This window comes from Acanthopagrus latus, chromosome 22 (assembly GCF_904848185.1).
Source record: "Acanthopagrus latus isolate v.2019 chromosome 22, fAcaLat1.1, whole genome shotgun sequence".
NCBI classification, from domain to species: domain Eukaryota; kingdom Metazoa; phylum Chordata; class Actinopteri; order Spariformes; family Sparidae; genus Acanthopagrus; species Acanthopagrus latus.
Genome location: NC_051060.1, coordinates 2,827,161 through 2,847,841, shown reverse-complemented (window position 1 = coordinate 2,847,841; position 20,681 = coordinate 2,827,161). Strand labels below are relative to the sequence as shown.

General features: G+C 41.2%; 1 protein-coding gene across 1 annotated transcript in view; it reads right to left on the bottom strand.

Moving 5' to 3' along the window:
- LOC119012979 overlaps positions 1-20,681 on the bottom strand; it is a 47,063-nt gene that overhangs the window by 10,907 nt on the left and 15,475 nt on the right. The window contains exons 13-22 of the mRNA XM_037087261.1: positions 19,352-19,522; positions 19,196-19,237; positions 13,204-13,356; positions 12,934-13,098; positions 12,758-12,793; positions 9,050-9,112; positions 8,856-8,915; positions 6,610-6,675; positions 6,248-6,304; positions 1,706-1,765 (exon numbers count right to left, since the gene is read on the bottom strand). Coding sequence (XP_036943156.1) covers positions 1,706-1,765; positions 6,248-6,304; positions 6,610-6,675; positions 8,856-8,915; positions 9,050-9,112; positions 12,758-12,793; positions 12,934-13,098; positions 13,204-13,356; positions 19,196-19,237; positions 19,352-19,522 — 873 coding nt within the window. The remainder of the gene's footprint in view (positions 1-1,705; positions 1,766-6,247; positions 6,305-6,609; positions 6,676-8,855; positions 8,916-9,049; positions 9,113-12,757; positions 12,794-12,933; positions 13,099-13,203; positions 13,357-19,195; positions 19,238-19,351; positions 19,523-20,681) is intronic.

The window sequence follows — 20,681 nt, the reverse complement described above, 5'->3', positions numbered from 1 at the left end:
CAGGTTGAGTATTGTCAAGTTTTATTTTCTGTCTTTGTATTCCTCTAAGGAAGAGTGATTTTTAGTTTGTAATTTTTTTTGGTAAGACTTTTGTTTTCAGCCAGGTAATTTGATAGTGTTTGCATTTTCCTCCTTTGGAGCATTTTTCTTTGATAAATTTTGTAACATAGAGTAGATCATTTTGATAGCCTGTGAGCCTTTTCCTCTGTGAGTGATGTTTTGTTTATTACATTTTCATAGTATTAGTTTTGAGTTCAGTGTAGTTTTCTTCCTTCCTCCTATGGGAGTGTTTTTTGTTCATTATATGTTTCTTGTTGTCTTGTCCTTTTGGATCCAAAGATTTTCATAGCCAATTTATTTATCATTCTGTCTGAAGAGATACAAACCTGAAAATAAAACCTGTCATTACTGTTGCCAATCTGCATCTGAGTCCTCTCGTTTTTTGCCAAGTCTGACAGTGGTGTAGTGTTCAAATGTGTTGTAGTTGAATATGTGTTGAATCTACAAAGATAATCATGTTATTGGTGGCAAATAAACAAATTATTCAAGACCAAATTACTAACTATGAAGTTTTACTACATATCTACCAAACAAGAAACTACTAAAATTGGGTCAAGAACTGTCCAATGCATCATTAAAACCCAGAAGAATGAACCATCATCTTCGAAGATAAATTAAAAGTTTGGTGACATCAAATTGTAAAAAATCAACAGTAGAACTTACAACTATGTTTAATAGTTGAAGTAAGAGCATTTCCACTGGCATGATGTGAAAAGAACTCAATACATGGGGAATAAACCGCTGTGCTACGTAGCCTTGCGAAAACCACTTATAAGTGGGTATAGTTGGAAAGAAATTTGCTAGGAAGCTTAAAGATTGAACTCTGGAGTGATGAGTGCCTTAGGGTAAGACGAGAGGCCAATTAAGTGGTGCATCTGTCATGCCTAGTGTCTACCGTACAAGCCTGTGGGGACAGTGTTAGAATCTGGGGTAAATTCAGTTGGCCAGGTCTCGGTTCAGCAATGTTATGTGCCCGAAAAATGAGGTCAGCTGAATGACCAGATTTTCCCATCGATGGATTGTTTCTTCCCTGGTGGTACAGACATATTCCAGGATGACAGTTCCACAATTAATTGGGCTCAAACTGTGAAGGGGTGGTTGGGGGTGCATGTGACATCGTTTGCACTCATGGATTAGCCACCACAGAGTCCAGACCTTAACCTCATTGAGAATATTCAGGGTGTGCAGGAAAAGATTAAGTATGCAGCAGCCTGACCCTCCCATCATCAATTCCAGATCTTGGTGAAGAAGTAATGCAACTCTAAATGGAAACACATTTTGTGACATTGCATAAGCTTATCAAAAATGATGCCATGGAGAATGCATGACATAATCAGAGCTAAATGCAGTCCAGCGTGTGTGTGTGTGTGTGTGTGTGTGTGTGTGTGTGTGTGTGTGAAAGAGATCTTTTTCTTTTTTTATATGTCATACAACTCTAAAGAACACATTTGATTGTTAAGTTTGAAGGCCTTTTTAACAATTATTTGTAATGTGTGTTGATTCAGTTACTACTAGTTAATCAACACATTACTGCATACAACAAAAACACAATTATTCAAGCCCACATCAATTAAATTGTCACACTTGTTATGTATTGCAATGCTCACGCATGTTGATGTTGAATTGTAATTCTTGTTGCACTTACTTGTTGGTGGTGATATGGGTGTAGTAGCTATCACATTTGTTGTGGCAATAGATGATGAATCTGAAATGAAAATTTTACAGTTATTACGGCTGACAATGAAAGCAAAAGAATTCATGTGCAGATCGCTTATTTGGTAGTTATACAAAATTTTATCGAAATTATCTTAATTATACGCTGTTTTGTTATGACAAGGAAGGCCAGTCTAATAATCCATGGTGTAACTATGGAGATTATTAGGGCCAGAGCAGGGAAGCCTGCAAGGTCCCTCTTGTTTTTTCGAATGAAGATTTTTTGGCCCAATTGATTGCACTTTTCAGTAGCTGAACATGGATGAAAACGCAATTTTATTTGGCTTCACCAAAAATTTTAGAATCTATGGTCGTCGTGAATGTCCACCGAGGTGCCACTATAATCAAGGAAATGTGCATTTTGGCTTGTAACTCCGATATACTTTATTGCACATTCAAAAACCTTATATCCGTGCATTCCCTTAATTGTGTTGAATCTCGAGATAAGGCCACGCCCTTTTGCGTGTGCTGTTTTTTTCAAATTCGCTAAGTGTCACAAACCTACTTTTTCGAACTCCTCCCTGGCGATTTCACCAATTTGCACCAAAATGCACACAGCATCTGTGGACACTCCTGAAAAGAAGTTATTTAAAAAATGATATTCCAAAGAATACTCAAGTTATTAAATAACTTCCTGCAGATTTTGTTACAAGCAGGAAATGTTGCATATCTCTACTTTGGTGTGTCCGAATGACATGAAACTCAGGTTGCTACTTCCCCATTAGCCCAATCTGTTATATTTTATGTTATTATTTACCACATTTACATAATCATTGGGTCCTATTGTTCAGCCTCACAATGTTATTGGATAGTAAATTGTCCCGCCTAATGGCCATTAACTCACACAACCTCTCAAGGTTTCCTACAAACAACATCTCTTTGTTTCATTGGACTAAATTCATCAGATTCGAATAGGTGAAATTTCTTTGACATTTTTTTTTGTCATAACAATGTCTAGAACATGTACATATGTAGTTATTGTGGAATAGATTCATCAAATTTCATTTAGAGCTTGTTATATATTTGCTGCAATTCTAAGACACTGGGTGAGTGTGGTAGTCAAAATAGCAGGCTTGTTGCAGTGGGCACAAACAGGTTGTATTCCCTCCACTACTCCACTGCCTGAAACAGAGTGTTTTCTTTATACATGGACAGCTTACATACTACCATTGTGTTGTGTTCTGGTCAAATTTGACTGATTTAGAAGTTTTATCTCTAAGATTGTAGTTAATTTGATCAGACTGACCAAAAATTCCATGACTTTGTCCACAAAGAGGATATAAACAGACAATTCAGTTCTGGGTAAGGTGAACATGTTCCTGAATGTGAGGTGTGAATGTAAGTGGGGGTATGCATGTTTTCCTTTTAGTATGATAAGTAGAGAACATTGGGTAAGCCATTTACATTTAGGGCATTTAGCAGATACTTTTGTCCAAAGAGATTTCAGCCATCTTCAGGCAAAGGGAGCCCAGCAACAGTGACATCAAGAAGCCCTCTGAATGCTCAGAAGAGACCATGCTAGAGAAGTGCACCCCTCCCATTGGATGTACGCAAGGACCTAGTCACACATTTCCCAGGGAAGACAGGGAGCAGATGCTGCAGACACTGCAATAAAGGATACACTAACACGCAATGCAGCAAGTGTGATGTTTGCCTTGACTTTACAGAGGACATGAACTGTTTTGGGGACTTTCACTATGAATGAAAGTCAGCCATGAAAAAAAAAGGAATGAAGAAGTTGCTAGAAAAAGCTGTTTAGTTTTATTTTTAAAAATATTTCTTCATAAAAATATGACTAATGTGTGAATATTATTAATATATACGTTTATAAGTAAGCAATCAACCCTGAAAACGAACCCTTAGTTATTCTGAATTGTTGTTCAGAGAACTTGAGTACAAATACAGAAACTCTGCTCCCAACTAAGTATGTTGCAATATTACAACATTTCTCTAAAAATGTACATAAACATTAAAAAAAAAAGAAAAAAAAAAAGAAAAAAACTTTCATTTCTCCATCAGAGGCCTCCTACAACATCATCTGAGGGGTCAAACAATTTTTATTTATTTATTTATTTATTTTTTTTAGGTTTTTCTATATTTGGGTCTTAAAGAGGTTAAGGCTCTGTGCGAAATTTTCAGCAATGACCACTAGGTGGCACTTTTTAAAATGAAGTATTTTATATTTCGACATTGGTTGCTTGGATTAACATGAAAAATGGTACAATTATTGTCAATGCCCTCCTGAGGATGGGTGATGAAGGTGTTACCAACTGCCACTAGGTGGGGCTCCTGTGGCAGTCTAATAAAATATTTGGCACTGTGCCACACCATAAACCTTGTCAATGAAATTTGCACAAAACTTTACATGTAGCATCTGTGGACCCTCATGACAAAGATTTGTCAAAAGAATTTGGGTAGTCCAAAAAAAATGCCCCAATATTTAAAAGAACAATTTCATGCACATTGTGTTCAAGATGGACAGTCTTGCATATCAAATGCAGTCTGATTATCACCAAAAATTCCACAATTGAGTTCCATGGCCCGATGAGGGGTTGTACATAATTTGATGCAAATCAGCCAATAGGTGGTGATTTTATTGCTAAATAATGAAAGAACAGCTTCACTGTCTTTTAATTGTACGTTAAGGCTTTCTCCACCAGAGGGCAGTGCTGCCTGACTAATGAATACAAACCTCTTTTTAAGAGTCTGTAGGGTCACATAGTGTAGTCCTCTCATCATTTGTTCTTTATGTAGTTTGCAGGGAGTTATTCTGACTTCAGCGTACATTATTTAATACTTCAATTATTTAATATAAAATGATCAGGCCACCAAATTATAAAGAAACAACATCTTCAACAGAAGGTCTTGCATGAACAAGCCCCGACTCGCGTGGACTGCGAGGGCCAGTTCATGATTGCTTGCAGCTTTAATTAGGGGGCCAAGCCCGAGGGGCCAATGGAACGTGTATGCAAGCATCCTAGGACCAGTGGTGCTAGGAACCCTATTGTAACTGTATAGATTTTTATTCCTATTTTTCTTCGGCTAAAAGTGATGCTGCAGGCTAAACGGTGCAAGGGAGGGCGGTGCAATTTGGGGGATTGGTCCAGACTCCTGCAAATATCTCAGACACAAAAAAAGACATATCCGCCTGCAGGGGGCACTATAACCCAGGCCAACGTGTTTTTGCCCATAACTCCCACACCATATGTTGCACATTCAATGCCACTAAGGGGTCTAAAAATATGGTAAGTTTATATCTCTTGAACGGCTGCACCAATTTTTATGAAATTTGGTGGGTATGATGTAGGGCCAATCCTGACGCCATATCTTGAACGTGGTCATGACTGGTCAATGTGGCCATGGCTTATGACAAGATAAACAACTAACAATAATTTAAGCCAAACTGTTATGCTGACAGCTTTTATATTTATATGGTACATATAGAATAGGACACAGTTCTTCCATGCCAAAAATTGCACATGTACTCCACTAGGTGGCGCTATAATGGATGCAATTGCATTTTTGCCTGTAACTTCCACGTTTTAAATAACACATTCGCAAACCGTATATCCATGTGTTCCCTGAATAGAACTGGGTTAGTATGGTATGGTCGGTATGATGTAGGGCCAGTCCTGAGGCCATATCTTGAAGTTCGTCATTACTGGTCAGTGTGGGTGTGGCTTAGTACAACATATCCAAATCAGCACACATTCAGCCTTTTGCACTTCTGGTGCAGTTCCCATTACAGCGAATACCATGGCTCAGACTTTGGCCTGTGTCCTCACTTTTGCTCCGAGCCCATCATCCTTTGGGGCTAACATTCATGGGCTCTGCGGTGCGTGGGGGGCTTGGCCCCCGTTCATAACTGCTTGCAGTTCTAGTTCTGTTTGAATTTGTTGTAGTGACAGCAATCTGCAGAAGGTTTTATAATCAGTGAATGTTTTTGACAATAGAAACCCAATTTATTCAAGTGCAGATTATTTACTTAAACATTTTTTGTTGGTACTTTTTGCATTGTAACAACTACTTTAAGGCATTTATGCATAACAGTCGTTATTTCAAGTTGAGATAACTGCTAAAAGTAAACCCTTTAAGTGACTATGAATTACTGAAATTGCTGTCTTTTCAATATTATATGTCATTGGTGGCAATATAAACCAAAACTTTAATAAACTTTATTAAACCCAAATTACTAATTAACAAGTATGTCACATACCTTTAGAAGACACCATTTTTACAAGTTCGAAGGTTGTTATTAACAATTCATGTTCATATGTGTTGATTAAAATAAATTTAAAAAATGATAAATATTAATTGATTGTTCTTGATGTAATTGTGTGTTGTAGCGTTCATATGTGTCACAGCATTTATAGGTAGTCAGGGATTTGATGATCATTTATTACTGAAGATAAACAACATTTGAATATTTTCTGAATTATTTCTTTTTATAAATCAATTATTTTACAGCTCTTACTTGCTACCGTTGTTGGTGTTGTGGTGACTGCTGTTGTCTTTACATCTGTCATTGAATCTGTTGTTGAGTCGGAAAAGACAATTTTTAAAGTCATGCAATCTAATGTGAGAAAATTAATATTTGTGAAGATAAATTGATAACATTTTGAACAAAAATTAACCAGGTTATCCCTTCAAGTCATTCTAAAAACAACTGACAGATGAAGATTTTGTTGAATTTGTGAGTGTTGTAAAATACAGATATGTTTTAGCAATAGGCACCTTTAAAAACAATGTATTATTCCTTACAAACGTCGTAACTCAAAGAATAACTTTCCAGTTGTAACAAGTAAGAGTAATGTAACAATATTTCCAAGCATTTACTTGTTACAAGTGTTGATAGTGCAGGTGTTGTAGTGTTCATTGTGGTCGAAGCAACAGGTGTTGAATCTGAAATGAACACAAAAAAAAAACAATGCTTAAAAGTACTATGTAAAAAAACAGTGTACAAATACTTTTTTTTCATTTTTTTTAGTATGCAACAGGTGTCGAATCTGAAATGAACACAAAAAAAAAACAATGCTTAAAAGTACTATATAAAAAACAGTGTACAAATACATTTTTTTTAGTATACGTTTAAAAACTTGCTTATTTAAACAGTAGCATAAAAATACCTATTGAAGCACCAAAAATTAAAGTAGTCATGAGGCCAATTTTACAATTACATTACCGGGTTATAATCATTGCAGTTTGTAAAGGGGGTCGAATTCTAATGACTTTATATACTGCAATGTACAATGTACTACATCTATAATTACCTTAGAAAACAAACAAACATTGTACTAAAGATACATTACTTACCTTACAGCTACCTACAGTTGTTAATGTAATTGTGGATGTGGCAGTGATAAAGGAGCATTTCGGTCAATTTAATCATGCAGCTTCATTGCTCAAGCTACCCTTGACTTGCCAGTGCCGAAGACGCGAACACATTTGGTCCAACCATTACAGGGCTCCGTGAACGGAGAGTTAGCATTGACAGCTAACAGCATAGGGTCAGAACTTTACACTGTGTTTTAATCTTCTTAACATGCCCCACATCTCACCCCAAAAGTTATGCAACATCAGCAGACACCTTACAATACCACACTGTAGCGTGTATGACTCAAAATGAATAAAAAAGTAGTTAAAACAGTGTGTTTGTGTATGAGCTACATACCGGTTTGTTGACATCCGTGTCTTCCGGGAACTAGACCAAACTAGTCAATCCTTCGAGCGTGCACTTACTCCCTCACTGGTGGAGACAGAAACCTATTCCAGCATTTTTGTTTTTTCTGTTCATAATGTACATATCTATGTTACAGCCTGTCATGAGCCATGAGCCTTACAATAGCCTGTTAAGCCTGTTGAGCACATGCTCGACGGATTGACTAGTTCGGTCTAGCCACCGGAGGACACGGATGTCATCAAAACGGTATGTGGCTACTTGCACAAACACACTGTTTTGACTACTTTTTTATTCATTTTGAGTCATACACGCTACAGTGCTGTGTTGTAAGGTGCCTGCTGATGTTGCATGACTTTTGGGGTGAGATGTGCATGATACTACTGCATAACACTTAGCAAGTGACCTTAATTTAAAGCACTGACTGCATACTTTCAATAATAAAGTTGTGTAACAGTTTATCAGCACTTGTTACGAAAGCTGTCATTGTCTCCAATGTTGTACTGTTCAAGTGTTGTAGCAATTTGTGTTGAATTTGGAAATAATATTAAATTATTAAATATTATTTATAGTGTAAAGAATTCTCACATTATATTTGTTTAAATATGTAGTGGTGTTGAGTGTTGAATCTAGAATTATAATACATGCTTGAGTATCAGTGTTTTCCCATTTCCCTCTTTCCTGCCTGTGCTCCTCTTTTGCCAGACTATCCCTGATGGTCTGCTTCTGCCAACCTCATTGGGGGATCAAGGGTCACCTGTTTAGCGCCTTTAAAAACTGGATGATTCCAAGATGGCACTGTCTTTCCCTCCTGAAAGACTGATGCCTTTTTTGGCACTCTATTTTGGTTTTGTTTGGGTTGTGATTACGTTTAGTTAGCCTTGATTCATGTTACTTTAGGTTGAGTTATCTTTAATTAATTATTTGCTAACTTAAGTGTTTACTGTGTGGTCCTCCCTTCTCTGTTGTGCTCCTGACTGAGCCGGGCATAATACACGGAATACATGTAGTTTTGTGTTATAAATCATAAAAATAGTTAGGTTAGGAGGTTAGGTTATAAAAAGGCAACAATTACAGTCATTTTTGACGTCATGTTTTACAGTCGTTGCTTGGTAGGCTGTGAGGTGTTCTGTCTTTTAAGATTACATGTGCGTGTTATAATCAATAGTTGAGGTATTTTTCTTTTTTTTTAAAAAATTCTGTTTTGGCCTTTTGGCTTTTTCATTGATAAAACAGCCTAGAGACATGACAGGATACAGGTTGAGAGAGAGGGGGAGTGGCATGCCGGCCCCAGGCCGGGACTCAAGCCAGGAGCCACTGCATCTACAAAGCCTTTGTACATGGGATACCCACTTAATTGTTTATTGTTGCTAACTAACCAATCCCCTTCTTCTGAAATACTTACTTGCACCAATTGCTGTAGCTGTTGTGGTGTTAAAATCTGTTGTAGCAAGAAATGTTGGGTCTAAAGGGAACATTTTAAACATGTTAAAATCATTTATGTGCTACTTTCAAGGATAAAATTAAAATCATTCACAAAAACTTGTCAAATATGTTGTGTCTGATGTTGTCAAATGTTTGATAGTCAAAAGTACTTACCAATCAAAGCTGGTGTTATAGTTGTGGGTGTTGTTAGGTCTGTTGGAGCAACAGATGCTGAGTCTGTAAAACACATTTTGTAGTGATGTGTCAAAGTTACATTGTGAATAGATCTAACGTGTCAATGATTAAACATGTCCAATGTGCACACATAACACATACATTAAGTGCACTTTACAATTTTACCTATAATATTATCTTGAACCAATCAATGATTATGCAAAAGGTTTTGCACAATACTTTCATTTCCACTTATAAAAATGAAAAGTTTAATTCTGCAGCGCTTGTTACTACTATGATGTTGTTGCTGTAACCATTGCCTTGTTTAGGTATGTTGTATTAATAGGTGTAGAATTTAAAAAGAATATTTTGATCTTTTTAAACATTTAGATCAACACTGACATTCTCTTATTCTCACTCTTATTTATGAATATGTCTATAGATTAAAACTGCTTACTTATTATAGCGGTAATTTGGATGGTGTAGTGATTAGATCTATGGAAGCACTCAGTACTAAATTTGAAATGGTCACTTGAGTAAAACATGAAGAATTTAAAAACTAGAATTTGACCTGTTCCTCTTCATATCTGTTATTAATATCTAGTTATCAATCATGTGAAGTGTAAATTTGAAGTCATTGCTGTGACACTGAATGGTAGCACAACAGGCAGTTACTGTCTAGAATTGTGAATGATGTACACAGCGTTTTCTGTTATTTCAGCCATAGTAGAAGATGAAAGCAGTGTCAAATGTACCATTGTTATCTTTTACTAACTGTAAATGGTGTTTTAAATGGTAAAGTTGTAACTTGTAGTGACAGGGAGCGATTGGTTTAGCCAAATCTTAACTGAAAAAGTAAAGTCGGAGTCACTATTCGATGTCAGATATAACTATCGATACATACCAGTTATGACAGTGGCCATTGTTATCAGGAGTGTACTGATCTCTGTAGTTACAGCTGTTGTGGTATCTGTGATTTTAAAATTACATTGACTACTAGGGGTGTAACAATACATGTATTTGTATTGAACCCTTTTGTTACAGGACGTTTGGTTCGGTACAGGGCTGTGCACGGGTGAGTTCCCAGAACAGAAGTTGTACGTGTTTATTTTTTGCCTGCAGCTACACGTGCAGCCAGTTTACTTCATGGCTATCGCTAGCGAGAAACCAGAGCTGGAAGACTCTCCCTTGTCGCTAAAGTCTCCTGCTTGGGAACACTTCGGCCTCCGGGTTAAATATTGTGACGGAGAAAGACAAGTGGATAAAACGAGAGCAGTGTACCGACATTGTTCAGCTGAGATTGGGTATGTTTCTGGCAAAACACAACAAACATGTTAACTCAGTTGAAACGGCACACCTGAGTGTGAATATCACTGCTATAAGAAAAAAAAACGACCTTAGTGCAAAAGCTGACTTTGACATTCAGGCAGCCTCTCCCTCGCAATTCAGATCGGGCAAAAGCTATAACAACTGCCATTGGAGTTTTGATAGCAGCAGATCTAAGACCATATTCAGTTGTTGAAAACACTGGTTTTAAACACATGCTTTAAACACAAGGTAATTGAGCCAACCCATCCGCACCTCTGTCAGAAAATAATGTCAAGACTTGTCAAAGGCATGTGCAGTAGCACTAATGACTGATAGATGGACATCCAGAGCTAACGAGAACTACATAACTGTGACTGTCCTTCACATCACCCCTGAGTGGAACATGGTGAGCCATGTTCTGCAAACTAGGCCCATGTATGAACAGCACACCAGTGCAAACCTGGTAGAGGGACTTAAAGAGACAGTTTTGGAGTGGAAATTGGAGAGGCCAGGAACTACAAGTACAGTCACAACAGACAATGCCAGGAATATGGTCAATGTAGTGAGTGAAGCTGGAATGGGCCCCCAAATCAATGTTTCGTGCACACTATTAACCTAGCTTCACAGAAAGCAACAGGTCTCAACCAGATATCCAGAATGCTTGGTAAAGTGAGACAGATCATGTCTTTCTTTCACCGTAGCCCAACAGCTGCACACATACTGGAAGGCAAACACGAGATGCTTAATGTAGCAAAACACACCTTTATTCAGGATGTCACCACCCGCTGGAGCTCAAGTTATGATATGCTTGAGAGGTACCTTGAGCAGCAAGCAGCAGTGTACTCGATACTGACAGAGAAGGCTCTCAAGAAGAAAGATATCAGCACATTGTCTGACTAGGATGTGAGGATGGCAGAGGAGGTGATTGATGTCCTTAAGCCACTAAAAACTCTCACAACACTAATAAACACTGAAGGGTTAGGTTTGGGGTTCGTTCAGCATCTATGATCCTGCCCCTCAAAGGCACAGTTCTCCACTCTATGGAATCAAATGAGGGAGACAGTGCAACGGTGACCCAAATCAAGGCTGCCATCAGAGAAAACCTGGAGGACAGGTACTCTTCTCGTCAGGACTTCCTCCATAAATGCACGGCGCTTTACCTGAGATTTAAAACTCTTCCTCATGTGGATGATGCCTGTCATGACAGGATCTACAACAGCCTCATCATAGAGATTGTGGTCTTGGAAGAAGAGGTATTGTAATCTTTTAATAATAATTATCATTCTTATTATTTAATCATAATTCCATGTGCTTCAAATGTATTTTTCACTGATAATTATGTATTTTATTTTACAGAGTGAGGAGGCCACAGGGACAGCAACAGTCGCTTCATCGCCAGAGACAGGACACCCAGAGGCATCTGAATCATCTCCTGTCAAGAAGTCATCAGTGGCTCAACTGTCAAGACACAGGTGGGAAACAGGAATACTTTGCAGCTGGTGAAGAACGAAGTTACTGCATACAAGGCAGTGAGCTGTATTTCAGTGAACTCTGACCCACTTCTCTGGTGGAAGACCAATGAGCCCATATATCCCCTAACTGCCAAGTTAGCAAAGCGCTACCTCGCCATACCCGCAACCTCTGTCCCTAGCGAGAGGATATTTTCAACCGCTGGGGAAATTGTGACTGCAAGAAGATTTGCACTTACTGCAGACAATGTGGACAAGTTAATCTTTCCGGCAAAAAAATATGAGGGTTGAGTTAAACTGAACAGGGCTACATGCTGGAACTGGTAGTGGTGCACTTGTGGAAAAGTTTTGTTAAAAACTGTTAACAAGCTGCGAGGAATGTATTTTTATAGTATTTCATATATTTTTTGTTTGAGAATATTTTATTTATTTGAAAGCTTATTTTATATGTATTTTGTTTATTTAAGAATAATTTATTTAACTTATTACCAGGCAGCACTTTACAACAATATTCAATGTTTTAATTTTACTTTCATGTTTTGTACAATGTTCAATAAATTGTTGGTTTACAAAAGTTCCGTATAAACAACAAACAAATCTATGTTTTGCATTTTGTTCCCATAATGTACCGAAAATGAACCGAACCATGACCTCAAACCGAGGTACGTATCGAATCGTGATCGTTACTCCCCTAATGAATACCAAGAAAACATTATACTAAGAACAACCACAAAACATGTATATTTTAACCATCATTGCTTGGATAACATATCAGAAGCTCAATATATCATAGTGACAGGTCGAGTAAAGAGGTAGAAAGAGTATTGGGGTAAGAGCCAAAGTCTTTGTGATTCATACTCTTTGTATGACAAAAAATAAATACTTACCAGTTACTAGAGTTCTAAAAAAAAATAGATAGGTAGGTATTTACCGTTTGGAGAAGTTGGTGATGGGCAAATTATGATATCTATTTGAAAGAGAGAGAGAGAGAGAGAGAGAGAGAGAGAGAGAGAGGGAGAGTTTTGATAATATTTGAAAATAACATGAAGTGTGCATGTCATAAAATGCAGGACTAGAAGTAATTCAAAAGAGGGTCTAAGCTCCTACCTGACAGTGGCTGGCAGTAAACCCCAACTGGAGGAAAGGCACTGATACATCTACAAGTACTTTCAGTTTTATCATCACATTTGTCAAGAGAGGAGCACATATGACAAGGCCAATGATACTGTTCTTCACATCTGCATTGGAATGTTGTTGCTTTTGCATAACAAACTACAAAGAAATCAGACACATTAGCACATCAAATTTAAGATCGTTGACATCATTTGAAATCATTTTTAATTTGTGTTAATTCTGTGGATGTGTAACTGTTCTTACCTGTTAAAATGTTGATGTCAGAGATTTGCATGTGGTTGTTGATGCTGATGGGGTATGAGATGTTGCTTAGAATGGTCCGCAGATGATTTATTTCCATAACATCTGAGATGTTCAACTCAACAGAAATCAGATATTCATAAATAACTGGAGGAGCTGTAGGTAAATTTTAAAAGAAATATGTTTAGCATAGTATGTATGTTGCTTAGGGGTGTGACAATACACTCAACCCAATATCATGCAGTGTCTCGTCTTGTGAGCTAACTATAACAAGATGAGGCAATATCTTAATAATGTTCTTAAGAAAACAAATGGCAAAACATTGTAGGTCTATTTTGAAATGTTTTAACAAGTAATCATCTTGTATTGAATGTCACTTCAGTTCTACTTTCTGACCAAGTATGAATTATCATATCCAGTCAAAGACATAAACAATATGTAAGCACGGTAAAAGGTTTTGTCACAAACTCAACCAACTGGCTTCTGTCTGTATGACTTCTCTTGAGTCCCTTTGGAACTTATAAATGTGCATGAACTACATGTGAGCTTCCAACTTGAACTCTTAGAAGAGATAGATCTCTTTGAACTCTTGAAGTAAAAAACAAAAACATTATAAACAACAAAAATAAATAATACTTAGTTCTCCTTATTTCTCTTTTTAATGTGCAAACCATAATCAAAGTTTTACTTTCCCAATACTTAAAGTGCAAACTGACAAATTTTCTCTTCAAGCATGATATGGAGCTAAGAGCCCTCTTCACCTACACTGCCCAGTCTAAGAAAGGAGCTTGATCTATTTCCAGAAGACTGCCGGCAGTAGTTGAGACCTTTGAGCACCATCTATGTCTTGTGAGTTGAAAAGACATGTACTTGGAATGGAGGTAAGTATGTTATCTTTGTAGAGGTTTGGGAACTCTGTGTGTATAAAATGTGCATGTCACGTGTCGTGGTTTGGCTTTGAGATGTACAGATGATGGCCCAGTCAGCAAATCTTAGTATGGCAACTTTTTTTTATTTACACCAAAAATCGGAGAAAAATACTTCCAAGTGGCAAAGCAAAGTGGCAGGAATATTTACAACAGGACGAAGAGACAAAATATTTACAGGGATCACAGCAGCAACTGGGACCCACACACCTCTGAGCCGAATGCCCCCTCTCAAGTGAGCTGAGCTCCCATTAAATACCCCCTTGGCCCCTCCCTCGGGCAAACCAATGAACCCAGCACAGGGTTTTCCGAACATAAACTGGGAAACAGAATACCCAAAACACAAAAACCTCATTAATTGTAACACTAATATTGTGGCACTAACAACCCTGCATACGGCTGTGCCACTGTTCACACAGATCACATCACTTCACAATACTTTCACCACAAACAATAATATTAGTATGGCCGTGGTCACCTGACCCATTGAAGCGTGCCACCCAGCGCTATTTATGACGTGATCTGGAACTGCCACGGTTCGGACCGTGAACCCGAGGCAGACCTCCGCCACAACAGCAGGTGAGCGTGTGTGTATGTTGCGTAGGCGCCAAGTGTGCACCCTCGACAACCTACAGCGGGGCGACCAGAGTTCAAGGAGATGGACGAAAGTTTGTGTCACTGCTGGAACGTGAGAGCGCAGCGCACACTCCCGGCACTGGCACTCTCTGAGAGAGAGCGCGCGCCAGTCAGGGGATCACGGGGCATTCAAAGGCGCTCTGTCACATTATCCCCCTCCTCCCCGAGGTTGACGATGTGCGGCAACCTGGAGAGATAATCTGCTACAATGTTGTTCTTGCCCGCTCGATGTCAACTCTGGAACTGGAACGGCTGGAGAGAGAGGTACCAACGGGTGAAACAACTGTTGTGGTCTTTCATGGAGTTCATCCAGGTAAGAGCCCGATGATCCATCTCTAAGTCGAACTCCCTCCCCAGCAAGTAGTACCTCAAGCTCTCCAGGGCCCATTTGATGGCCAGGCCCTCCTTCTCTGCAGTGGAGTACCTGGTCTCCTGTGGCAGCAGCTTGCAGCTCAGGTACAGCACTGGTCGCTCGTCACCAGGCTCACCTTGGGCCAGGACTGCCCCGAGTCCCACAGCTGAGGCATCGGTCTGGACCAGGAACCGCTGGCTGAAGTCGGGGCTCCTCAGGACTGGCAAAGAGCACAAACAGGCCTTGAGAGCGTGGAATTCCACCTCGCAGTCCTCGTTCGAGATGACCAGGTTTCTCTGGTCCTTCGCTGTCAGAGCTGTCAGCGGAGCTGCGACGGTGGCAAACTGTGGGACGAACCTCCTGTACCAGCTGGCCAAGCCCAAGAAGGACCTCACCTCCTTCTTTGAGCGAGGGCATGGGCAGCTACGGATGGCCTCGACCTTGTCCACCTGTGGTCGGACCTCCCCTCGTCCAAGCTGAGGACTCGCTCCAGATGATGCAGCTGCTGCTCTCAGGTGGCACTGAAGACAACCACGTCATCGAGGTAGGCAGCATTGCAGTCCTCACACCCCCGCAGAACACAATGACCACCGGGCTACACCACTCAGACTGCGATGGCTCGATCACCCCCAAACACTGCATCTCCTCCAACTTCTTCTGAAGCTTGGCCACAAGGTGTTGAGGCACCCAGTAGGCCCTCTGGCGAACCGGCCCCTTGTCTTTCAGACGGACCACATGCTCGACGAGGTCAGTCTTACCCGGGTTGGCCTTGAAGAGCATGGGGACCCGCTGGAGCACCTGGGACAGCTGGCTGGACTGGACGTCAGAGAGATGGTCAAGAGCAGATTCAGCAGACTGGGTGAGTTTGGCGAGGGTAGACTCCTCCTCCCCGTCACTGTCCACCTCCGTCACCAGTAGGGACGCCACTGGAACCCGAACCGGCGCCTCCTTCCACTCCTTCAGCAGGTTGTCATGGTAGATCTGCTTTGCCTTTTTCTTGTCTGGTTGGTGGATCTTGTAGGTAACAGGGCCCATCTTCCTGAGGATGGTGTACTGGCCCTGCCATTTAGCAAGCAACTTGCTGCAGGAGGAGTAGGACCTTCTGGCCGGGGCTGGAACTCTCTGCGCCTGACCTGTCGGTCATACCATGCCTTCTGGGTCTGCTGGGCCTCGCACAGGTTGACCTCGGCCTAGTCTCGGTACTTTGCCAACCGGTCCCTCATCTCCAACACGAACTGGACCACACCACGATCACGGGCGCCGGTTGTGGGAGCCTCCCAGACCTTCAGCAGCAGATCCAATGGCCCCTGTACCTCCCAGCCGTACAGCAGCTCAAACGGGGAGAACCCTGTGGACGCTTGGGGAACCTCCCGGTAGGCAAACATCAAGAAGGGCAACTACTGGTCCCAGTCTCTCCCAGTGTTAGCCACAAACTTCTGCAGCATCTTCTTCAGGGTTTGATTAAAGCGCATGACAAGGATGTCCGTCTGAGGGTGGTACAGGGTGGTCTTGATTGCGGAACTCCCCTGCTGTCGGTGGAAGAGCTGCAGGAGTCTGGAGGTGAAGTTGGTCCTCTGGTCGGTAATGATCTTGTCCGCAACACCAACCCTGGAAAACAACTGGACAAGACAACGCAGCACAGCAGGAGCAGTAACAGTGCGCAAGGGGAAAGCCTCTGGAAATCGTGTGGTGTAATCACCAGGATGTACTGGTGCCCTCCACTGCTCCTCACCAATGGGCCATCAATGTCCATGGCTATATGCCTAAATGGAGTGGAGATCACAGGCAGGGGTTGGAGGTAGACGCGGTCAGACTGGCGGACATAGCAAGTTTTCTGACAGGTGGGACAGGTTTTGCAGAAGGTTTGCACATCAACATACATAGAAGAATCTCGAAGATATGCGCAAATAGGTTTTGTTGCGACCCAGATGACCGAGGGAGAGATGATTATCATCATCCGATATGACACAGGAACCACAACGCGTTTGACACCATCCGCCACTGTATACAAAACATCACTGTCAACAATAAAACATCCTTTCTCACCCTTTGCCATATCCAGCCCCCCAACCACCTTGGTGGACAAGGGCTTCAGAGTCTCATCCTCCTTTTGTTATGCCCCAATGTCCCCTGGCACCTCCCACATGCCCTTTGCCAGCCCCTTTGTACAGTCCAGCTCCCGGGATTTAAGCCCCTTTTCAAACTGCTGTTGGCGGCGTGACTTCCTGGGTCCCTTCATGGCCCCCTCAAACACGCTGCTGTCCAGGGTTGAAAACAGTTCTGGATCAGGCCCCTTTCCCTGCCTTTGTTCGGGTGTCACAAATACTTCCCCAGGTCACTGTCTTTGGGCCTGGCCTCCAGCAACACATCCAGTAGCACAGATAAGTCCCAACCCAGGATAGCAGCAACGGCTAACCTTTCCACCACCCCCACAGTCAACAGGTAAGGTTGCTGATCCACCACCATCGTCACCTCAGCTGTGGGGTAGGAATGGCTGTCCCCGTGCACACACAAAATATCTTCCTGTCTGCTATAATCCACAACGCCCATTGGCACCAACTCCCTTCAGACCAGCGTCAGGAAGCTCCCTGAGTCAACCAGAGCAGTCACAGAGTCACCATTAATGGTAATGTCTTTAAAACGCTGCTGACCTCCCCCAGCACTTGCAACCTCAGCCCGGGGCGTGTAACATGCACCGCTAAGCTTAGCTTTTCTGATGGGGCACAAAGAAGCCTTGTGCCCTGCTTGCTGGCAGTAAAAACAGATGAGCTCCTTACCGGGACTGCGCTGGCGAGGTGCGGGCCGGTGTTCACCAGGCAGATGCTGGCTGGCTCTAGTTGCTGGTCTGGGCTGTGACGAGACCTGACGACCGGGACCACCCTGATGGGCAATCGGGCCTCCCCTCCGTGCGTTGAAGCACTGCAGTGCTAGCTTGCGTGCAGCTAGCCCATCTGTCGGCTCGCGCTCCTTCACCCAGGTGCGGATGTCTGCTGGGAAGACTCGCAGCAGCTACTCCATTATGATCTGCTCACCGATCAAATTTGTGTATGCTGCTCTGGCTGAATCCATCGACAGTAGAGACCCTTTAAGCGGTGGTAAGTCTCGTCCATTGCCGTGTATGCCTCGAGTGCCTTCCCCATGAGTAGAGGCACCAGTCGGCATGCCCACTCCTCATCTGGCCAGCCCCATGTTCTTGCAATACGCTAGAAGCGCAGCAGGTAATTTTCAATGTCCTCTCCAGCCAGGTACTGTGGGATCTTGGGGTCACCAAAGGGTCTGCTCTCCAGCCTAGGTGGTTCTGACCCACTGCTCACCCCAAATCTTGGTGCCCTTAAGGGTGAACTGCACCATCAACAACCTATGGCAGGGCGACCAGAGTTCTAGGAAACGGACGAACGTTTGTGTCACTGCTGGACCGCGAGATGCGGCCTGTGGGGAAACAGTTAGGACGGAGCTTGGCTCCGCCGGAACAATGAGAGCGCAGCGCACACTGCTAGCACCGGCACTCTCTGAGAGAGAAAGCACGCAGGGGATGACGGGGCGTTCAAAGGCGCTCCGTCACATCACAGTATGGTGTACTGATTTGTCACTACAGAAAATGGCCAGCAACAATGAAAATGCCTGTGTCTTTCATTGTTGACGTAGCTCTAGCACTTGACTGTGGAAAGAATTTGTGAGCGTTGTCTGGCATTTTAGGGTTTTCTTCACAGGCACTCTTTAGTAGAGAGCTATGGTGGTTCTCTAGGGGTGTATGCATAGCGCCCAAGTTAGCCACAGTGTAAGCCACTATTTTCTTACAGTGCTTACATATTGTTTGTGTCTTGTCTGTCACTCTGTAAACATAAACTGTTTCCACTGGGTATCAAAATGCTGCCACACAAACGATTTTCAAGTGGTGGGGGCATCTTCTATGCTAATATCAAGTTCAACGTTAGACTCAGTCATGGCTGCTGCTCTGTTATGTACGAATGTCACAAGACAGGTTATCACTTCGACAAGAAATATCATTACATTTAATGTCATCACACCCCTAATGTTACTGTTGTCTATTAATTTAGCACTAACTTAGTTTCAGTCTTACATGTTGATGGAGCGTGTGTTGTAACAGGACAAACTATGAAGTCTGTTGGGAGGAAAAGAGAGACAATTATCTACTTAAAGAGAACACAGTTTGGCAATTATATTTCTTAGAAAAAGTGACCCTGTGTATTTTTATGTCAAGCTCAAAACATATTACTGTGGTGATAAGCAGACTGGCAGTGTTGTCCATCAGGAGGAATGACATTGATGCATCCACATGTGTCATCAGTGATGTTGTCACAGGATCCATACAGGAAACACTGATCACATGACCAACGATACTGATCCTCACATCTGCACTGGAAGCCATCACTGCTCAGAGAGCAAACTGGAGAAGAAAACATATGAAAAAAACACCAGATCCAAATGTTACATCGCCAGATATTCAACCTTTGAAATACTACACTGAAAACACGATACACCTTTTTGTGGTAATAATGTCTTTAAACTTTTGTCAGCAATAATCCATAACCAATTGTAATAGACCATTATTTAGTTGTTTAGGGAAATATAGCGATGCAATCTTCAGGATTAGCCTACAAGAAATATATATCACCCCTGCAAAACTCAACATGAAATGGTTTGTATTTTTCTGGTGACTCAGTATATTTAAACTGTTCCTGTTTATTGTTTGTGTACAGCAGTGGCGTCCCACCCATGGGGGATGGGGGTGTTGTATCAGCCCCACTTTTACAACAAGGTGATTCCCCCTGCTTTTTCCTAAGGTATTAAATTGTTTGCCCATCCTCGCGGTGTACCAGAGTACTGAAATGGAGTGCACGTCAATACGCTGAGTAGCTCCCCGATACATGAAAACCCTTTGGTCAAGTTAGAGTGATTGACAGCCATTCACAGCCATTTGACCAAACCCATTAGTCCCAGCCGTCCAGGAAAGATTTTTATTTTTATAAACTTATTTATGTAAATGTTCAATTAACAAAATGTGTCCACTATGAACATATAACACAATACATGAGAGCTTTTTCACACAACAAAAAGTCATTAAATAGAATAAATACATTTACAAAATACATTTCTGAGATCTCAGATAAGGTAGAACACAATATCATTATGTCAACACATATATGTATTTAACAATCACTGTAAACATAAATTTCATTAAATGCCAGAGGGTACACCAAATATCTTTTCATAGTTATCTAAAAATTGTGTATTCTTTTTATTTTTAACCAGGGCTAAGGATTTATAAAGTGAATTAAATTCAATCAAAAAATGAGGAAAGGTTGGCTTGGAGGCTGAAACTTTTTGCTTATGAATAAAATATTTTCCCAATAAAATGAAAAAATTAAATCAATACTGAAGACACTTACATGTTATTATAAAAATTAGAAGAACAACATCTTTTAGGGAAATACTGTATGACATGAGTATTAACATGGGTGAAGATATGAGAACACAAGTCCAACCAAAATTGCATTGTGACATTACGTTCAAAAAACAAATAGTTTTAAAGTTTTATCAGCATG